The sequence below is a fragment of the Liolophura sinensis genome, chromosome 8 (genome assembly GCF_032854445.1).
Source record: "Liolophura sinensis isolate JHLJ2023 chromosome 8, CUHK_Ljap_v2, whole genome shotgun sequence".
NCBI lineage: Eukaryota > Metazoa > Mollusca > Polyplacophora > Chitonida > Chitonidae > Liolophura > Liolophura sinensis.
In genome coordinates this window covers 18,695,094-18,714,768 of record NC_088302.1, presented here as the reverse complement: position 1 = coordinate 18,714,768, position 19,675 = coordinate 18,695,094, and the positions used below count along the sequence as shown (strand labels likewise).

General features: G+C 38.4%; 1 protein-coding gene across 3 annotated transcripts; it reads left to right on the top strand.

Annotated features, from left to right (window-relative positions):
- Nucleotides 1–2,552: 2,552 nt before the first annotated feature.
- On the top strand, nt 2,553–19,626 carry LOC135472267 (myelin expression factor 2-like). Of its 3 annotated transcripts, none has more exons than XM_064751685.1 (15): nt 2,553–2,621; nt 4,308–4,492; nt 6,579–6,639; nt 6,921–7,014; nt 7,737–7,982; nt 8,357–8,510; nt 8,694–8,789; nt 9,879–9,962; nt 10,731–11,353; nt 11,667–11,718; nt 12,198–12,299; nt 13,445–13,510; nt 17,004–17,129; nt 18,077–18,141; nt 18,818–19,626. In XM_064751685.1, exons 1-12 carry the CDS (start codon nt 2,560–2,562, stop codon nt 13,504–13,506), a joined length of 1,821 nt encoding a protein of 606 aa, XP_064607755.1. In that variant the 5' UTR covers nt 2,553–2,559; the 3' UTR covers nt 13,507–13,510; nt 17,004–17,129; nt 18,077–18,141; nt 18,818–19,626. The 3 variants fall into 3 exon arrangements, with proteins under 3 accessions (XP_064607755.1, XP_064607754.1, XP_064607753.1); XM_064751684.1 differs by having other exon boundaries at nt 13,445–16,297; XM_064751683.1 differs by having other exon boundaries at nt 13,445–17,129.
- The last annotated feature ends 49 nt before the right edge of the window (nt 19,627–19,675 follow it).

Below are 19,675 nucleotides of genomic sequence, written 5' to 3'. Positions count from 1 at the left end.
TAGGTGAGCCTGGTGTAATTGTCATCAAGCTTTATTATAAATTGGATAGCTGTATGGAAAAAGTTTTCGTTTCTGGGGTATATGTCCTTGGTATTGGGTATTTTCTCTGCCTCTAACCAGAAACCAGCCTTATTTAGTGATGGAGGGAGGAAGGGAGACTTTATGTCAGTCCGGTGTGAGATGAATACGTACTGTTAGAAAATCCAGTGATAAGCCTTAAAATATATTATGTTTCAAAACATTACAGTTACTTATGTGGAGAGGATCTCAGTGTGCCATGAAAAATTGCCAAACCTGTCAAAATGAAAATCTCTTCAGAGTTCATTGTATCATCCTGCGGCACTCAGTAAGGATTAATTATGTGGCCAGTCGGTGTTTCACAGGGCTTTGTAGGATGGATGGATGGATGGGTGGGTGGGTGTGTGTGTGGGTTGCAGCCTTCAAACATCAGCTAATGTATTCATCAGCCTATGAGCACAGCTGCAGTAGCCCACTTTCTTGGCCTAGCTATAAACTTCAGCAGACTGTGGTCACCTCTTTCTGTCCATCCATGTTATGTTGTTCACTTGGGTTGTCTGTCTGTTTGTCTGCTCGTTGGCTCGTGGTGTTTTGTGCTGGGACACGGAGTCTGTGGAGTAATCTTATTGTCTGACCAGATAATGACCCATAATTGTATTGTTAAATTGGTTTCTATTATATATATAAATATATATATATATATACATACAATGGACTCTGGTCACCATTTGAAACACATCCTGGTATAACTAAATAAACTCAATCTCCAAGCTATGATTTTCTGTCTGTTGTCTTTTTGCAATAACATTAAAAATGATTTGATTGTCATTGTAGTCCTACATCTAAATGTAATTATATGATATTCTTAGTGGTGGGGAAAGAGCTGATTTGCCTCAACTGTAAGGCCTTTGACAAATAGGGTTGTATGCTTTAATCCAGTGCTACCTCGTGAAAGTTGGTGGTTTATTCCGGTCACTTTGGTTTCTGCCATCGATAAATCTGACCACTGTCACACAAGTGAAAAATTCTTGAGCGCTCCTAAATATAGAGCAAATAAATATTCTTAGAATATTTGGCTACTGACCATTACTTCTGAGTGAAAGGCATGCATACTTCTATCAGAATTGTAAGTCTGAACATATTTTGCCTTAATTGGGCTGGTTTGTTCAAATCTGGAATTACAAAAAATGTATGACAAATAATGTGGTTCAGTTTTTACATCGATTACATTACTTATTCTGAAATAAGAGGGGTTATTTTTGTGTTCAGGTGTTGCTAGAACATAAATCTACAGAATCAATTTCTGGGACTGACCAATGAGTAATAAGCCGGTACGACGCAGAGTGGCGACCCTTTGTGACCTGATGTTGCCTTACGGTGCAGTTATAACAAGTGGTGTACACATGTAGGCCCACCATGATGATGACCGGCGCCGTGTAACTGAAATGTTCAGGAGTACGGTGTAAAACTCCAGTCAAATAGATAAATGAATATAGAACATAGGAAATTAATTATTAAATGAGATTAGATTAATCTAATGAAATATAATTTGTGGTGGGTTTGGGTGTAAAGTATTGTAAAGTGGTATAACATTGTGGCTGTAGTTTTCTTTTTTTTTGTTTTTAATGCAAACGCTGCCATAATGATCAGAGAAACAGCCTTAGCTACATGCCATAAAAACAAACAGTATGATTTTGCACACTGTAGGATGAGGCCCTGTATTAATAATGATGTAACTTAAAAACTGTATTGGACTTTCTACACCCATATTTTCATAACTACCTTTATGAAGATAATATGACTGATGCTTCAGTGAGGCAGCACTAGTTTGACAGCGCCGGGTGAAGACGCGTGACATGGCTAAGAGAGGGTTCTTTGTGACAGGATCGAGAGAAGTATACAGGTAGCGTTCTATGCTATTTTGGAGGTGCCAGCATGTTTACCTTGCTGCCTCGTTTGCTATGACTATTCTGGGATTGAACATGCCTAAAATAACCAAACTTTAGCCGCCAAAAGTCCATCTTTAGAGGCAAATAAATGTCACAAAATATTATTTTTGGTGATGAAATTTACAATTCACCTGTAGAATATCATCTCATGTTCCAAGCAAACCTCATAGCACCTTTCCAAAATCAATAGAACTCTCGGGATCAGGAAATGAGCAATTTTGTACTGGACGAAATTTATGGTCATTTAGGGTACCGGTATTTCATGAATGTCAAATGTGAAACAGATGATGTGAAATTATCTTTAAAAAAAACTTCGCCTTGCTTGTTTGTGATTTATACTCCACCTCCTCTCGCCAAAAGGCAAACTAAAACAGAATTTAAATTCAAATCGAAATGATCATTTGTTTCTTTGCACTGCGGTCATAAAAATATCTCTTCTGAAGACATTACCTCGTGTGAGACAGAATGGTTAAATTGTTTTACATACATATTACATCAAAACACGTGCCGCATGTTCAAGGCAATGATTTGCATGTAATTCCTCCCAGAATGCAACGGAACCAGAGCAAACGAACAACGCGCAAAAGAGAAAATGGCGGACCTATCACTGCAAGACAGTGGAGCAGAATTTGAAGAATCTATAAAAACAGAAAGGTAATGCGTGAAAAGAACGGATTAATCTTGAGATTGTGGTTACTTTATGGTCTAAATCACAGATTTTCAGGGATGTATTCCTCTTGCTGTTTAACACCACGTCTTAGTATGCCTTTGTTTTTGCAAGAACAACAACAACAACGACATTGTAAAGACAATGCTTACTGCTTGCATGTAAATCCATTCTGCCGGTTTGTTGGGCTGTATTGTTTACAAACACTGCCACAGTCTGGAAGCGTAACGGTATGCTGTGCGGATTGTTCATGCTATAATTTGCGGTTATTATCAGATATAGTACTCAGAATATCAATGTTTATCATCCATTGTTCACTGTTGTTGTTCATTTACCTGCTCCGATGTTAGCTTTCATTCACGCCATGCAGTTCCACTGCTGGCGGCGAGTGAGGTGCCTGAAAGTGCGCAGTCTCAAATAAATAGGCTCCTTGTCAGCTGTAATCCATCTAAATGGTGTGTAATTTTAAATTTTAACATTCGTCATATCACTGAATCCATTACAGTCATCGCAGATTTCAAACCTTCCTTCCTACTCAAGGCAACCGCACTCAACTCCTCTGCACATTTTTGTGTAATCTGTCAAACATGTTCCTCTTAATTTTCTACCCTCACTGATAAGACTAATTAACTTGCTGCCTTGTGATCACATAAACTGCCAGAACTTCAGAGGCACTGACAGTCACAGCCATTTTGAAATGTTACATGACCTACTTGTGGGATTGAAATGTAACGGATAAGTTATTTTCCGTCTATTAGCACCACTTCAGCCTTCTTTATCCAACCCAGGAGGACATAAAAAAGAATTTGTATTTTTGGTGCAGTTATGTTTGTGTGCCATCAGCACAGATCTCATTGAGTTCGTTTGATCGATTTAGCATTTGGAAATGTGTAACGAGTTTCTCGATAGGCTGGGATGGATTCTGTGTTATGATAAACGTCAGAATTTTAAAATATAACACTTGAGTCACCATAGATGGACTAGGTCAGCTGTATTGGCTAACCAGAGTGATATACTTGCTCATCTTGCATTGTTTGGGGCATCCGTGGCCTAGTGGTTAGTGTGCCATCATGGTACAATGACCAAGGATCCTCTCACCAATACGATTGCTGTGAGTTCAAGTCCAGCTCATGCTGGCTTAGTTTCTGGTCATACGTGACGTCTGTCAGCAACCTGTGCATGGGTTTCCCCTGGGCTTTGCTCGGTTTCCTCTCACCATAATGCTGTTGTATAAGTGAAATATTCTTGAGTACAGCATAACGGACTAATCAAATGAATTAATTTCAGCACTGTTGTCCTTGCAACTTTTACTAAAGTGCTGAACCTATTTCTATGAAAACTTAACATACATCTTCCCTGTCGTCTAAACTTGTGCTTACTTAAATTTATTTTATATGATAGGGTAATTACTTTCATAATTACACCCGTTTAGGCACTTACTGCAGTGCTTGATTTTCAAACTTTGTCCGTGCAACTCCTGCTTAAGTATTGCACCAGTTTCCCTGAAACTAACACTCTCATGATTATTTTTAGTTTCAGTTATTTTTGGAAATGCTAGGGATGGAATTCTAGATTCCAGATTCTTGTTAGATTTGACATAAACTGTTGCTTATGCAAGAATACAATTTTGAATGTTAACATTTATGACACATGTATCTATACTGTTCGTGTAGGTATTCCAGATCGCGGTCAAGATCCCCTTTGGACAGGTCACGCTCACGGAGCCCAGGTAGAAACAACCACAGAGATAGGGAGAGAAGACGTAGTAACATCACTGTGAATACAAAACGTGTCTTTGTCAGCAATGTGCCCTATGAAATGAAATGGCAGGACCTCAAAGATCTGTTCAGAAAAGAGGGTGAGTTACTTGTTGTACCCTGATTCTTCAGCCTTTTCAATGACCTCTGCAACAACATTGTGAGTGAACTACGCAGTGTAGAGAAATAATATTTGCATTTGCATATTATGATATGCAAATCATTTGTGGTTTCATTTTGATAATATTTATATGGAAAAATTCGACTGGAAAAAAGTGCTTTACTGGTTGGCAAGGTTAAAGATTTACAGCTTTACTTTCGACGAGAATCTGATTTTTACCATGACTCTTGAAAGCAAATTTACAGGAATCTGTTTGGATTCCTGTAAGAAAGTCACAAAAACAATTTTTTGAAAATGACCAATTGTTATCAAATTTCCAATTCATAACTGTACATCCTCAATAAGTGAATGTACGACCATAAACATCAGCATAATGCGTATTTCGTTTAATGTTTTACACTTTACTTCAATTGGGCGTCGTTGTTGTTCGCCATGGTAAATTTCAGATCATACAAACACAATATCCTCTACTGATGAACAGAAATCAGAATAAATGTTGAACTGATTTTGAAATGAATCACCTAACTTGGTATTATCCTATGTTGCAAGCAAACTCTTTAGCATAAACTAACTGATAAATGATGAAATACAGCAGGGGTCAAAATAACCATTGACCTGCTGATAGTGAAGTCTTTGATGTGGTGGCTAGAGTTGGGATAAGTCCGGCGGGTCAAGCTGAATTTTAACAGCAGGGAGGAAAAATAAGGGCTTTAAACGTGTACAAAAACTCTGGTGATTGAGAGTATGGTGGGTAAGCGAAGTGGGAGTTCATTCATCTTTAGTTTGATCCATCTTTGGCATGCTGGTAAGTGAATGAAAAGTAGATAACAACAGGTGTTGGTTTCAAGTGAATTTTGCTATGATACAGGCTATCATTGCCGAAAATGTCACCTGTGTACAATAAGGCAATGGCTGTTTGATAGGTACAGCAGTGGTAGCGTTTATACTCAACTACAGAGGACCATTAAAACCGAAAGATATCCAAAACTAATGAGAAGATTGCAATGAAATGAACATGGAGCTATGAAAAGGGGTGCGTGAAGTCATTTTTGTGGAATATTTTGTTGGCTATGAAGCAGCAGTGAAACACCGAAAGCGGCGGGAATCGATACGACTTTAAACAGTTTACTTGTAAATTTGATCGCATCAGCACTCGAGTTTTGGAACTAAAGGAAAACATTTTGTTGTGGCATGTTAGTCAAATGTCACAGCAATGTAGCAAATCCATTACAAATGTCAGCAACTCAATCAGCTACAGCTGACTTCTGTAGTTGAAAGCTTCGGTCTGAGGATGGTTTATATTTTACTAATAGGGCCCTTGCGAGGATCGCTGGCCCCCCAACATTCTGCAAATTATTAAAAGTTCACAGGTTACAAACCTCCAGTACCTGAACTTCTTAAAAAAAAATTGTTCATGTCATCAGTGACTAGTAATCATGTAATTCTTTGAACAAAGATACTGTATATACATCAGATCAACCTACAATATTAAAACATTATTGGCATGGTGCTTTTTTCTATTTTGAAGCCAGGGCCAATTGATTTTCAAGTCAAGTGGCTCAACTGGCCTTTTGATTTTTAGGGCTTATTTCTACCCCTGTATAGTGATATTTATGTCACCCGGAATTCCCAAAGCTGTTTTATTTTATATACCGCATATTAAAACTTGGAGTAACTGCATACTTTGTGGTACTAGATTTGACCCCGTAAAGCAAACCGTGAATCCATTTAGATTCAGGAGAAGAGTTACAAAAATAAAGACCTGTAGTATTTGTTATTTACTTTATAACTCTGCCATCTATCAAACCAATAACAAGTGTGGTTTTGTGTTTGTGACATGAAGTAGTAAGGGAAATGTCCTCTTGAAGTAATGAAGGCAGGAAAGCAAGACATTTTGTATACTTTAATAATCTGTACCGAGGGGTACTTGGGTAAAGTACACTGTCTTTTGTTAAACATTACCGGGATCAAAACTGATATGGCAGCAGTCTCCTATGAATTTTTCTCCATTACATCGTGGACAACAAGCAAACAATGAATGTTAATACCTTCATTTTGTTTCATAGTTGGAGAGGTGGCATTTGTGGATATGTTAGAAACAAATGATGGAAAATCAAAAGGAGCAGGGTAAGTGAACACTTCTGGATGTAACTTTATACTCTTAGAAGTTTTAACTGTTTACACTTAGAATTTTTAGTCATTGTCTGGTTTATGGATAAATATGGATTTCTGGTATACAGGTGTAAAAATTGAGAACAAAATAATTTTATGACCTTTGTGTGGACCTGGACACTTTTTGTAATATGTTGATTCAAGATGCTGTTTTATGGCATATAAGCATTTGCCTCTATTGGTTATATGTTTCAACATATAACATGTAACATAAGGAAATTTTAACATTTTTCCAGTATCATTGAGTTCAAAGACAAGGAGGGGGCGCGACGGGCGCTTGAAAAGATGCATCGGTATAAAGTGAAGGACAGGGCACTTGTGGTCAGAGAGGTACGTTAGTGACAAGAAAGCAGGGAGTTGTTTCTAATAGTATAGCTTCCATAAGGGCAAAATGAAATTTTCCCTCATATTTTGCTGATTGGGACGCCCCCATGGCTCAGTTGGTTAGCGCACTAGCGCAACGTAATGACCCAGGAGTCTCTCACCAATGCGGTTGCTGTGAGTTCAAGTCCAGCTTATGCTGGCTTCCTCTGTGGTTGTATGTGGGAAGGTCTGTCAGCAACATGCAGATGGTTGTGGGTTTCCCCCAAGGCTCTGTCGAGTTTCCACCCACCATAATGCTGGCCGCCGTTTTACAAATGAAATATTCTTGAGTTCGGCGTAAAACACCAATCAAATAAAAAAATAAAATATTTGGCTGATTCTGATGGTTATAGCTGTATTAAAATTCTGGCGCAACATCAAACCCGATTTGCAGTGAAACTGACAAAGTATGAATTGAGGATGTGGAATCAGAAAATCAGAAAGTATCTCAGAAGATGTGGGAAGTATGGGAGAGTTTGTCTGAAAGTATGCAGTTATGTGCAAATAGTTTAGTGAATTTAGTGAAGCATATGACACTAAAACTACATGTACCATGACAATAAGTACTTTAGATGTTACAGTGCTGTGATGTTTATAAAGTTGCTCTTGGCCGTAAGCTTGTGGAGATTCAGTCTTTAGTTCATCATGACACTTATGTGGTTTATATTTTTGTCTTTCGCTACTTCCAGGAGAGGGAAAAAGATCGCATGCAGCTTCAGCAACAGAAGATGGGAGGTGGGGGTGGAGGGCCTATGGGGATGAACATGGGCGGAGGCAACATAGGAGGTGGGAACATGGGCGGAGGCAACATGGGCGGAGGCATGATGGGCAACATGGGCGGAGGAATGATGGGCAACAACTTCGGTATAAATCCGCAAATCCTACAGCAGCTGGGCATTGAGGGACCCATTACTAACAGTGTTTTTGTGTCCAACGTAAGTTGATTACATGTTAGGAATGGTTTTAAATATTTCAAGATTAGTAATCTGATTTTGAAGGATTAAAGCTGCATATTTTTTTCGGACATGTGCACGTTACTTTATAGAAAAGTTTGCTAGTTTTAATCAGCAGTTTAAATAAAGATGTTTAATATGGTTTATCTGTAAGTATTTTCAAGATGTTAAACCAGATTGTGAAAATTGATTGATTGATTTGAGTCAACTTCATTTTGATAAAAAGCACTTTCATATTACCATTGCATTTTAAGGACAAAATGCTTTAAATATGACAGACTTCAGCTTCTTTGATTTTATTTTTAAAATCCTACAACTGCGTGTTTTATCAGTTTGACTTCCATATATGTTTTCAGCTGGAGTACAATGTTACATGGAAGAAGCTGAAAGATGTCTTTAAACTCGCAGGGAATGTTCTGCACGTTGAGATCAAGAAAAATAAAGAAGGAAAGAGTAAAGGCATTGGTGTTGTGGAATTTGAGCACCCTATGGAAGCAGTTCAAGCTATATGTATCCTTGTTTTGTGAAGCATATGCCTCTAAAACTTAAAAGAAAACTATAAATGTGTTGTCAACATAGCTTAGTTATTTGCTTATAAACTTGACCATTGATTACGTTATCAAATTGTGTGAGTTGTTACCATGTTATGAAAAGGTTGATGATTTGGAGGATTTATTCTTGACTCCCTACAAGCTATGTTCAACAACCAGGAGCTGTTTGGTCGAATGATGAGAGTCAAAATGGATGCTGACGCACCAGAAGTCCGCCCTAACCCCATCAACTTACCGAGTTAGTAGTGTCTGTCTCTACATTCATCATTTAGGATTAAACGTCTAGCAAGAAATTATGTACTAAATGTGATGACAACATAGCATTTTGAGTATTTCTAGACCAGTGACCTTATGTAAATTGCAATTAAAATTGCTGCATCGACTTTGGCTGATTGGCTGATGGTGGAGATAGGGTTTTTGGGGTTAAACTGTGTAGCTTTGGTCACGATTGCATACATCTGCCATACCTAAAATTCAGCTTTGGCTAGGCAAAGGCTAGACTTGCCTGTCTGTAACACCAGCGAACACCAGCTGTAATTCACTGTTTATACTTGACCATTTGCCATTTATCACACTGTCATCACTGCTCTGGTCTTTTATTGTATTATATTTTGTAGCATTCACCTAAATCATGAAAAATTCTATCAGCTACATAATACATGTTTTGATACACTAGAGGACTGTTCTTTGATTTGGGCAGGTTTTTCTATGGCACTTCTACTACTCTTACTTGACCAGTATATTTTGATCTTCAAAGTGTTGTCAAATTTGTCTTAAATTTTCATCTCAGGTTACATGGATGCTTAACTGATCAAACTGGTTGAAGATTTAGGGCTGTGTCCAAATGTTAGTGTGAAACCCCAAGCATTCATTCATTCCAAATATTAGTCTTGCAAAGAAAAGCTTCAATTATGACTTATTACCAAAATAAAAATGTATATGCATTGGTAGAATTCCACAGTTGAATTTGTGGGTACAACATATTTCAGATTCTGATATTGTAACGTTGTTAACAGCTTGTATGTCATTAATTTTTTATACTCATGTTGTGTGAGTATTTGGAGTTTCCTTGAGGGACTGTTCTTCAAAGAGTAAAGGGTTATTTTTCAGAAATAACAAATTGACATCAAAGTCATTTAACTGAATTAAGAATAGTAGTGATTTTTTGCTGAGTTTCCAAAGCAAAAACCAATAAATACACTTGAAATATTATTTGTCACCTGTTATTTATATCTAAAGCAGTTTGTCATAATTAAGAGCTTTATACCTGAATTAACAACAGAAGCAGATCTGTGTTATGTGACCTGTACATGTTATGTGTTGACAGGTGGCCTAAAGGGTATAGGTATGGGCCTTGGGGCAGGGGGAGCTCCTCTGCAGAACATGCACCAGATGCAAGGCATGGCGCCAGGTAAGTGCTCAGGTCTTGTCCTCTGAGAACAGTGGACAATTCAGATGTTCGGGAATCATTAGGCACACCTAGTCTTGGTACAGGGCATCTCACCTTCACTGTGAAGTTACAGGTGGCAATAAGCAGCCAACAGGTGTTGGTTGAAAATAACTTGCCTTCCGTTATTGTGACATACGCATTGTATTGACTGTGTGAGTGAAAATCTGTGTGTCACACATGGGTTTGTCAGGGGTTTACTCCAGGCATTTCAATTTTCTGATACTATCTCAATTGTACAAGCATAATATTATTTCGTAAAGCATTAAACAGCAGTCAGATGAAGCCAGGCTTGCCGACTGATTGATTGCAAGTACCTTTCACTGATATCGTCATAAAATTGCACTTGTGGAGAGGGGAAGTTATGGTGTATATTCCTTATTTCGTTTACCCTATTTCTTCTAATTCTTGGGACACCCGATCTGCTCATTTAACCAATATATATGTAATTGTAGCAAGAATATTGAATTTCTCTTTTCCTTGCATGGTGAACAACAAACTCATATCTTTACTTTTTCAAAAAGCTGGTAAAGAAATGTAATATTCTACTTTCAACACTACTATGTTTCCCAAAAACTAGAAGAATCATGGTATCTTTTCTGTCACTGTTGTGTGAGGAGAATTTTTCTTGGTTGTATATATATATATATATATATATATATATATATACTTGATATATGTACATGTTAATCATGCTTTTGAATTGGAATTCCTTCTGTTTGTGGATTTCAGGTGGGATGGGGATGGGAATGGGAGGTGGAATGGGCAGTTTCTCAGGTGGAATGGGCAACATGGGAAATATGGGTATGGGAATGGGCAACATGGGTGGAGGCATGGGCAACATGGGGAATATGGGTGGTGGCATGGGCAACATGGGTGGGACCATGGACATGGGCAACATGGGTGGAATGGGTGCAGGAATGAGCAGTGGGATGAACACTGGTATGGGTGGGAACATGAACATCCCGGCCATGACGGGCAACCTATCCGCGGGAATGCCATCCAACATGGGAAACCTGGGGAATCAGATGAGCAACCTGAGTAGCGGGCTAAACACCAACATGGGGATGGGCATGGGGGACAGTATGAGCGGGAACTACGGTGGGGCTAACATGGGCATGATGGGAGCAGCCAGTAACATGGGTTCTGGGGGATTAAGCGAGTACAGCACAATGAGCTCGACAAACGTCAGTAACATGATGGGCAGCGGACAGGGGATGGCCTCCAGCTACAACCAGAGCCAGCCGGCACAGAACTACAGTGGCAACTCCAACAGCAGCAGAAGTAATGTGAGTGCCATCGGCACCGTGTCCAACAGGGGACGACAAGAGGGCTGCACCGTTGTGGCCAAGAATGTAAGTTAGTCTGCGCCATCATGGAATAAGGGCCTGTTTTCACCGGGTTTTTTTTTTTTTTTCGTGATGAACTTTGCTTAAATAGGCTTTCAGTGATATGCCTTTATTGTACATTCGGTGTATTACTTTCAGATTTTGTTATAGGGATTTTTAAAAGCATAGTTTATCTGTCAAAGGATTTTATGATTTTGTACTTTGTCTGAAAATAGTGTCAAAACTATAGTGTTTTCCTAAGCATGTATAGTACAGATATAAATATATACCTACATACATAAATACAGTATAAAGATGTGTACATATTTTACCCTTTCAGCTGCCGTACTCTTGTACGTGGCAGACTTTGCGGGAGCGTTTCAGAGATGTGGGTGAGTTTAACATAAGATGTGGGTGAGTTTAACATAAGATACGGGTGGGTTTAACATGAGATGTGGATGAGTTTAACATGAGATGTGGGTGAGTGTAACATGGCAGTTGATAATTATAATGTGATGGGAGAGTTGTTTACATGTTTGTCTATTAGTCATTGGACACATCAGGTGTGGTTCAGTCCTATCTTTGGCGTTGAGGAATGTGGGTAAGGCAGCAAGCTTTGACTCTGTTAGAGCCATACAGATATTCTAGCCTGTAGTTTTTAGGAGATAACTTACTTTCCACCATTATCATTGAGATTTTTACTCTGCAAGCAAAAATGTCCAGGTGGTAAAGGTCAATTATCTCATGGTGTATTCAACATAATGTCGTTTCCTTCACCCATGACGCTCTTCTGTGGCATAAAAGAAAAATAATCATGGTATTTGAAACAAATCAGCCAGTTGGGGTTTATGGAGATAATTATTTCCTTCAGGTGATGTGAAATTTGCGGAGATTAAGACTGACAAGGATGGGAAATCCCGTGGGGTGGGTTTGGTGAGATTTGGCAGTCCTGAGGACGCACAGCGTGCTGTCAGTATCCTTTTGTCAGAGCCTTATCAATTCTGCACATTTGTCTGTCTCCAGGTATTGTGGGACATTTATGTGGCAATAAGTTCTTGTTAGGTAGAAGCTCTCGATATGCACCCTGTTGCACATATAACTGCACTTGTAATTCTGGGATGTAATATGTAAACAAACTATAAGTGTTCTACATACTGTGTTTTTGCACTATTCACTTATTAGTGAAACTACGCTCTCCAGTTTGTTAACATTTTATCAGATATGGCCCTCATCATTTCATCCTTGTGCAGTGCTCTGGGTATGAGTGTGAGGAATGGCTGTTGATAGGTAAAGATTCTAGGGGAAATGTTTGAAAAAAACAGTGCGTGTGAAGTTTTAAGTCATAAATCCCATGCACATAAAATGTCAAACTCAAAACAGGAACTCAAATTATGGTTGGTACATTTTTTTGCAGTGAAGAATCATGGTCAAATTATAAGCTTCCTAGAGTAAACCAGTTTAGTGCAAGGCCAAGTTTATTTTGCGTTTTGTGGGTGAACTGACACTAAAAAAATCCAAAAATAAAATAAAATTGAGATCCACCTGCTCATTTTTGTCGGATCTCTACGGTTTTAGGACTTTTGCTGTTTTTTCTAGGCTTTTCGATCATCTTAAATTACCTTTGAACAGGAAAAATTGCTGGGATATTTCTTATTCCCCATAAATTAGAAAGAGAATTTAATTTGAATTTTTGACTTGGGTCTTAAGACACTTGATAAATATGAGCCCAGGTACTGCTGTCCTTAGGTCAACATTTATCAGGTTCCAGGAGAATAGCGGTGGATCACTCAGCGCGTGACTTTTCTAGACCCATAAACTCCACTTAACACCAATCTGGTAATCTACTACATACCCAAACCCTCACCAAATTTAACTAGATAGGAGATAACCTAAGATTCAGTTTGAAAACATAATTCACAGGATTGTGAAGATTAAAATGTATTGTTCAGGTACTAGGGACTCCAGTGAACTAGCCTATCATTCCACTTTTATCTTATATGCCAAACATGCACTGCCTCTGGTCATAGTGACTGAGGATTTAGGGTAAGTAAATGAGCTGTGTCTTTCATTGAAAAAACCAGTGATGTGTAGAGTTCATGGCCCTTAACCTGCGCCCAGACCTTCTCAACAGGACAAGGATCGAAGGACGAGAGATCGACGTCAAGCTGGACCGTTTCTAAAACGGTATTGTCACTTTGTGCCCCCCCAAAACCCTTCAGTGAACCTCTTTGGCAGTCTTTGACAGTTTTTTATTGTGGAATTCTTGTCGGGTTGGAATCCCTTGGATTGTCAGTCCATATAACGGTAGTTGTCTTGAAAGAACTTTGAAGGTGTACAACAGACTCTTTATTTTTAGTGCTGGCATGGTGTCATGAGAACTATGTTGAAGTGAAGGGGGTATCTTGTATTTTACCAAAATGAAAAACCAAAAAAGGCAAAATCAATTATGGATGTGCAAAGTCTTCTTGAAATATAATATGGGGAAAAAAAATATGCAGATCTGAGCAAGTTTAGGGAGAGTTCAAATCTGCTGCCTGAAAAAATCCGTAGATTGTTTTATCATTGTTCATTCTTTATTTTGTAATGATAGATTGATTTGTATTATCGGCAGAAATTATCTCCAGCGATCATCTTCTCATCCACATTTTCTCTGGGGCCAAGTAGTATTTCGTCTGTATTCTCGCGATGTTTCTGGTATTCTTAATAAATATCTTGACAGTGGATTGGGATGGTTGGAATGGCTTGTGTTTTTGTGTGTTTGTTCTCTGTTATATCTGATCGGACCGTTTGCCACTCTAGTCAGTGCCGACGCCTGCAGTTAAATGAGTCAACATGTACATTGCTCTGTGAGAAGTGTTGTTGTTGTATAGCTAGTCTTCAGGTATAACAGTTTCTGTTCCAAACAGTTATTGTTAACATATTGTTTTTTTGTCCGAAAGAGTCTATATATGATGAGTAAAAGTGTACTGTGTACAGACTTGGATTGTCTCCTCCACCATATTAGATACTTTCTGTTTGTTTGACATGTTTGCAATGGTGGTGGAGGTCATGGTAGATCGAATATTATGATTGGCCTGGTCTGCTGAAGTGTGTCAAAATATGCTTTGGTCTTAATATTGTAAGTTGAACTAGAAAAACACTGATGCTTTTCTCCAGATTCGCCATTGTATCAATTCTTTTGTCATCAGTCATATGCTTATGTATGTGCTCATGAGGTTAAATTTGGCACATTGATGGTGTCCAAAATGACCTTACGCGTTATATTCACGATGGGTTGATCAACCCAGGTCTTGTGGTAAGTTGGGTAAATTTGGATGTGTGTGCCTACCGTGTCACAGGGATAAAAGTGTGCAAGTGTAGCCTGACCAGCCAGAGGTGTTTGTCATTTCTGCCCTTACATGTGCAAGACGCTGTCACAAGACTTTGAACTGGGAAGAATGGATTTGTCTGATTAACAAGTGCAAATTTGCAAAAAAAAACTTCTCACAAGAGTATGTCGTCTTCCCTTTGTAAGTGAATGGCTAGAGGAAACTTTAACTGACAGAGAGACAGGCAGACACAGACAGGCTGAGAAACACACAGGCATATAAACATAAAACATAAACATAGTAGATAGGCAGACAGACACAGAGACAGACCGACAAACAGAATGACCACTGTCGCTAAAAGAACAACAGTTTGTTAAATGATAATCTAACCCATAAGTGATCCCTTTAGGAAATGGAAACTTGACGTGTTTGTTCTGCGGCTTAATATCAGTGCTTACTCAGCATTTTACTGCTTTCATTGCTATCAGACATTCTCATAATCTTCCCTTTGTCAGTCGTATCCCTATTAGATTTATTTCGACCAATGATACGTTTTGCCTAAGGTGATGGCTGCTGTAAAACTTGTAAATGACAACGTGTAAATGGATTCTGTAACATGAATCTCTTTCATGTGAGGTAGTTTTTCTTTTTATTCAAAGATGCGTGGTTTCTGTGTATGTCAAGCCTGAAAATAGATTTTGTACTTATTCAGAATTTTGATGATATGGAAGAAAAAAAACTAAAAAAAAACTATGATGTCTGGTGAAAGGATATGGTTGTATCCATTGGTCTTAAAGGGGTGATCAGCATTTGTAGTTGATCTGTTTTCAGGCTTGGGCTTGAATGGGCCTGTGGTCTTAGTTCTGAAACAGGATTGTATCACCGTGTCTTATGATTAATCTGAATTAATAGTTCGTCTGAAGTCATGAATAATGGATTGTAGGCGAGCTGATTGAGATTAGAAAAGCTCTGTATTTCTGACTTGTTTTTTCCCCCCCACACTATGGAATTGATAAGTGTGCACAGAAAAATATTTGACACCCAAGATTTCCAAAGATGTTAATTGATGTTTGCATTAACATGAAATCATTCTGGCACACTTGCTCTTCCATTGAAGTGTATCTAATGTTTCCATCTAGTATGATATGGTGTGGTGGAAAATGATTTTAAATGTGTTAAGAAATGCTGTGTTGTCTAGCTACCTTAAGTAAGAATTTCGAAAAGGTTTGATAGTCTTTAGTCAAGTGAACGAAGCAGCTAATCTGCTGATGTTGCCAATTGTTTGAAAAGGGCCACTGGTCTATTCTTCCTTGTGTGCATCGTTGTTGTTGTTGTTCCAGGTAAGTACTAAGTCTTGGAGAACTGCAAGTTGTTTCAGAAAATACCTTTACGATTGTTTTTGTTGTGACATGATCCTTGTTTTGTTGCGTTTCTCGGCTGGCCTGTTGTGAGGCTCTTGACTGGGCCTACAGTCTGTGGGGGAATATGTCTCGCTTAACTCTCCCGAGTTGAGGCAGATCTGTCGGTCAGTCTATTGGCCTCTGAAGAGTACCTGTTCAAAGTCAGAATATTTACCATGATGGAGCTGCCTGGAAGGTTCTTCTCATCCAGAACTTGACTAGATTTCTGAACAGGTTCTCTGTCACAGAAGATTGCTTATGCGGTAAGCTCTACGACAATTCATTGTTGGGGGTCGATCTTAAAAAAAAAGTCGTCAAGGTCTGTTACTTGAAATCTGGTAGAGTTAGGCAGCTGTATATTATTACTAGTAGAAATATAACATCATCCCATTGCAAGTGTTATACAGCACAATCTGTGGGCTGTTGGAAATGTCATTTGGGTCTCAAGTGGGCTGCCTTCATCACTAAACTGCCTGGCTGGAAAATGGAGTAATTGCACTGTCTGAAGGGGGTTTTATTTTTGGGTCGGTTCCGCAATTTGAGGTTCTTCAGTAAATGGGACTTAAGTAACTGATTCAGGAATTCTGGATGTCCTCTTCCAGAAAGAAAGCTAGCATGACATGAGTCCTCATAAAAAATGTAAAAGTTCAAAAAGTTCAGAAATGAAAAAAAAAAATTAATAGTGCAAAAGTTACTAAATCAAGGAAAAAACATGTTGAAAACTCTGTTTTAAAATAAATTTCATTGACTCTCCCTCCTGGAATTATAAATAACAAATTTTGTCCATATCGTGTGATATAATAGTTTCTGTAAATTGTACTCATCAATCTGAAGTATCTGCTGGTGTTTAAAAGAGAGCTAAATATCTCTATGTCAAGAGGTAAACAAAATTCTGCATCCTAGTGAACAGTTGGCTGCAAGTCAATCCTTGATTTAATTCCTGTTTGAAGTACACAATCTTGTTTGTAGGTGTGCAATGCCAAGTCTATACCAGCTCAATTAAACCGATCTCCTAAAGGCCCGGTTGACCAACCAGCATTGACTGGACCATGTAAGTGCGTCATGCCACATGTATGGCCTTAACAACAGAAGCAGGTAAATCCACCATTTTATTTTGTCCAGTCTTGAGGGGTTTTATGAATATTCTGCATTTCAGCGCTTTCTGGTCATGTAAATCAGTCTTTAAGCAGGAAAAATTGCTTGGATAGGCCAAATTTTCAACAAATTAGATGATTTTTAAGTTTAATTTTATACCCTAACCCAACTTTGAAGGAAATCTGCCTGTGAAAGAACAATTTAAATTGGCGTGGCCTGAGATCCACAAAAAATTCAGGTGTTATGCCATAGAATTGCTGATCAGATTTACGGAATTTATGTACAAATAGGTGACAGAGTAATCAAACCTACATGTAGCTCTGTTATGGGTTTCATAGAAGTATTTATCATCACATGGAAGCCTTTAGTTGATAAACCACTTTGGTTTATAAGAGAGTGGTACTTATCATTCATTATTACTGCAGAATTGAAAATCTTGATACTTTATGAAATTGACTTCTGTCATGTGATAAAAATGTCCAGACTGATCGAAGACTTGATAGCAACAACTTACATCCTAATTCGTTAAACCTGTCCACTGCCTCTGCAACCAACATTTTGAAACTTTCTGAGAGAACTCTGAGGTGTAGAGAAATAATTTGCACAGTTTTGTGAAGCTTACATGTTTATTAAATGACACAAACAAATTAGTTTTAGCATCATTTTCATAATAATGAAAAAATAATAATATGCATAAATTCCACTGAAAAAAGGGCTTTAGTGGTTGTTGTGGTTGAAGATTTAAAGGATAACACATAGGTATGGTGTGTGCTTCCCAAAGATAATTTGTTTCTCTTTCATTGTTGAAAGTGTTACTAGGGGCTAAACACCAGGAGTGGCATAAAGTTTTGGGTTCAGCATTGCTGGTGTTATGGTAATGTCACTGATATACGGTAATGTATTCAATGACAGCGATATTAAATCATGCCTTGTTTTCTCTTCTTCAGGAATTTGGAGTTCAAGTTCTGTTGTATTCCGATCAATGTGAGGCTAGCAACGACTGTCGAAAAAGGTATGCATAAGGAGTATTTGATCATATTATGCATGAAGACAACCTAAAAATTCATCCAAAAAATGCCAGAGGCACCTAAAGTTCATGAAATGTTTCTTTGGGTGCTGAAACTTGCGCTTTTCCAGCAGGATATCGTCCTACTGTTCACAAAAACATCAGACCACATTGGTGGCCTAACGTTTAGAGTGTCTGCCTCAAAGTTGGGAAACTCGGGTCGGGGTAAAAATGGTGCTGGGTGTTGGGCACTGAGAGATTAGAACAAGGAAACAGGACTTATTGGCCTGGTGTCAGTATGAAGTGACTGGGTGGGGTATCATGTCTGGTGTCTTTGGCATGCTACTTCAGTGGCGGCAGCATTTTGGCAGAAAAATTGTATGAGTGAATAAGCAAAGAAATGACCCAAAACTATCTTAGTTACCCTAATTCCTCAACCTTTTGGCATATATCCTAATATCTGTCCCAAATTTTAGAAGAATTGGGGCATATATGATTGGGGGGCTCGAGTTCAAACCCAACCATGATTTCCTTCAGCTATCAGAAGATTTATTATGCTCTATCTGGCAAAACCTTAGCATTGTCATGAAAGTGAAATACTATAATTTTGAAATCACCAATCACAAATACTTAGTAAATACACTTTTACGCTGTGTTCAATGTTACCTTTATCGTTTTGCAGGAAGAGTTGCCAGAAGTGCTGGACTTCTGTGTTTATAGAGGAACACAAAGCAGACTGGAGTGAGGGGAAACATTCATGTGTCATACAGTGGACTGGCTGGCTTAAGACTGCTTGTTGTCTGGGACATTGATACCTTGATACATGTAATGACACTACATATACACGAGGGTTAAGAGGAGTAACAGGCTGTACCAGATTATACCCTGATAGCTACCCACATGCATAGAGGAAACTACTGTCCATCTCTGAGTAATCGATGAACTTTCAGGTGTAAACTCATGGCCAACTCTGTGAGAGTGTGTAGACACGAGACCGAGAACTTGACCTGGGTTTGTCAGGACTTGATTACCTAATTAAATGTATAGAGGAGTACAGTTGAAGTCACAGAACCAAACTTGTGTATTTGCTGCTGTAGTTCGTCGGTACAATTGAAGTGGACAGTGTTATGCTATCTTGATAATAATTTAATGTCTAGGTAAAGAGAGTTGAACTTGTCAGCCACTTGAATTTGCTGGTTATCGTGAAGGGCCAAGTTGTTTATTTGCAGCTATCGATGGGTATCAGACAGATCTGTTAAACAGTTATATGCTATCTTGATAATAGTTTAATGTCTGTATCAGGACAGTGGAACTTACCAGCAACCTAACTTACAGATTATCATCAGGATCAAACCAAACGTAAGACCAGTGGAAAGCTATCTTGTGAATATTATTTATGATATTTATATTATTTACAGATATTTGTTTTTTTATTATTTGAAATAAATCACTTAGTAAAGGTCCCAACGTCAGAATTGAAAGCTTGTGTAACACTTGAAATTTGCCTTGATTTCTTCATAACACATCTGGACAATTGTAC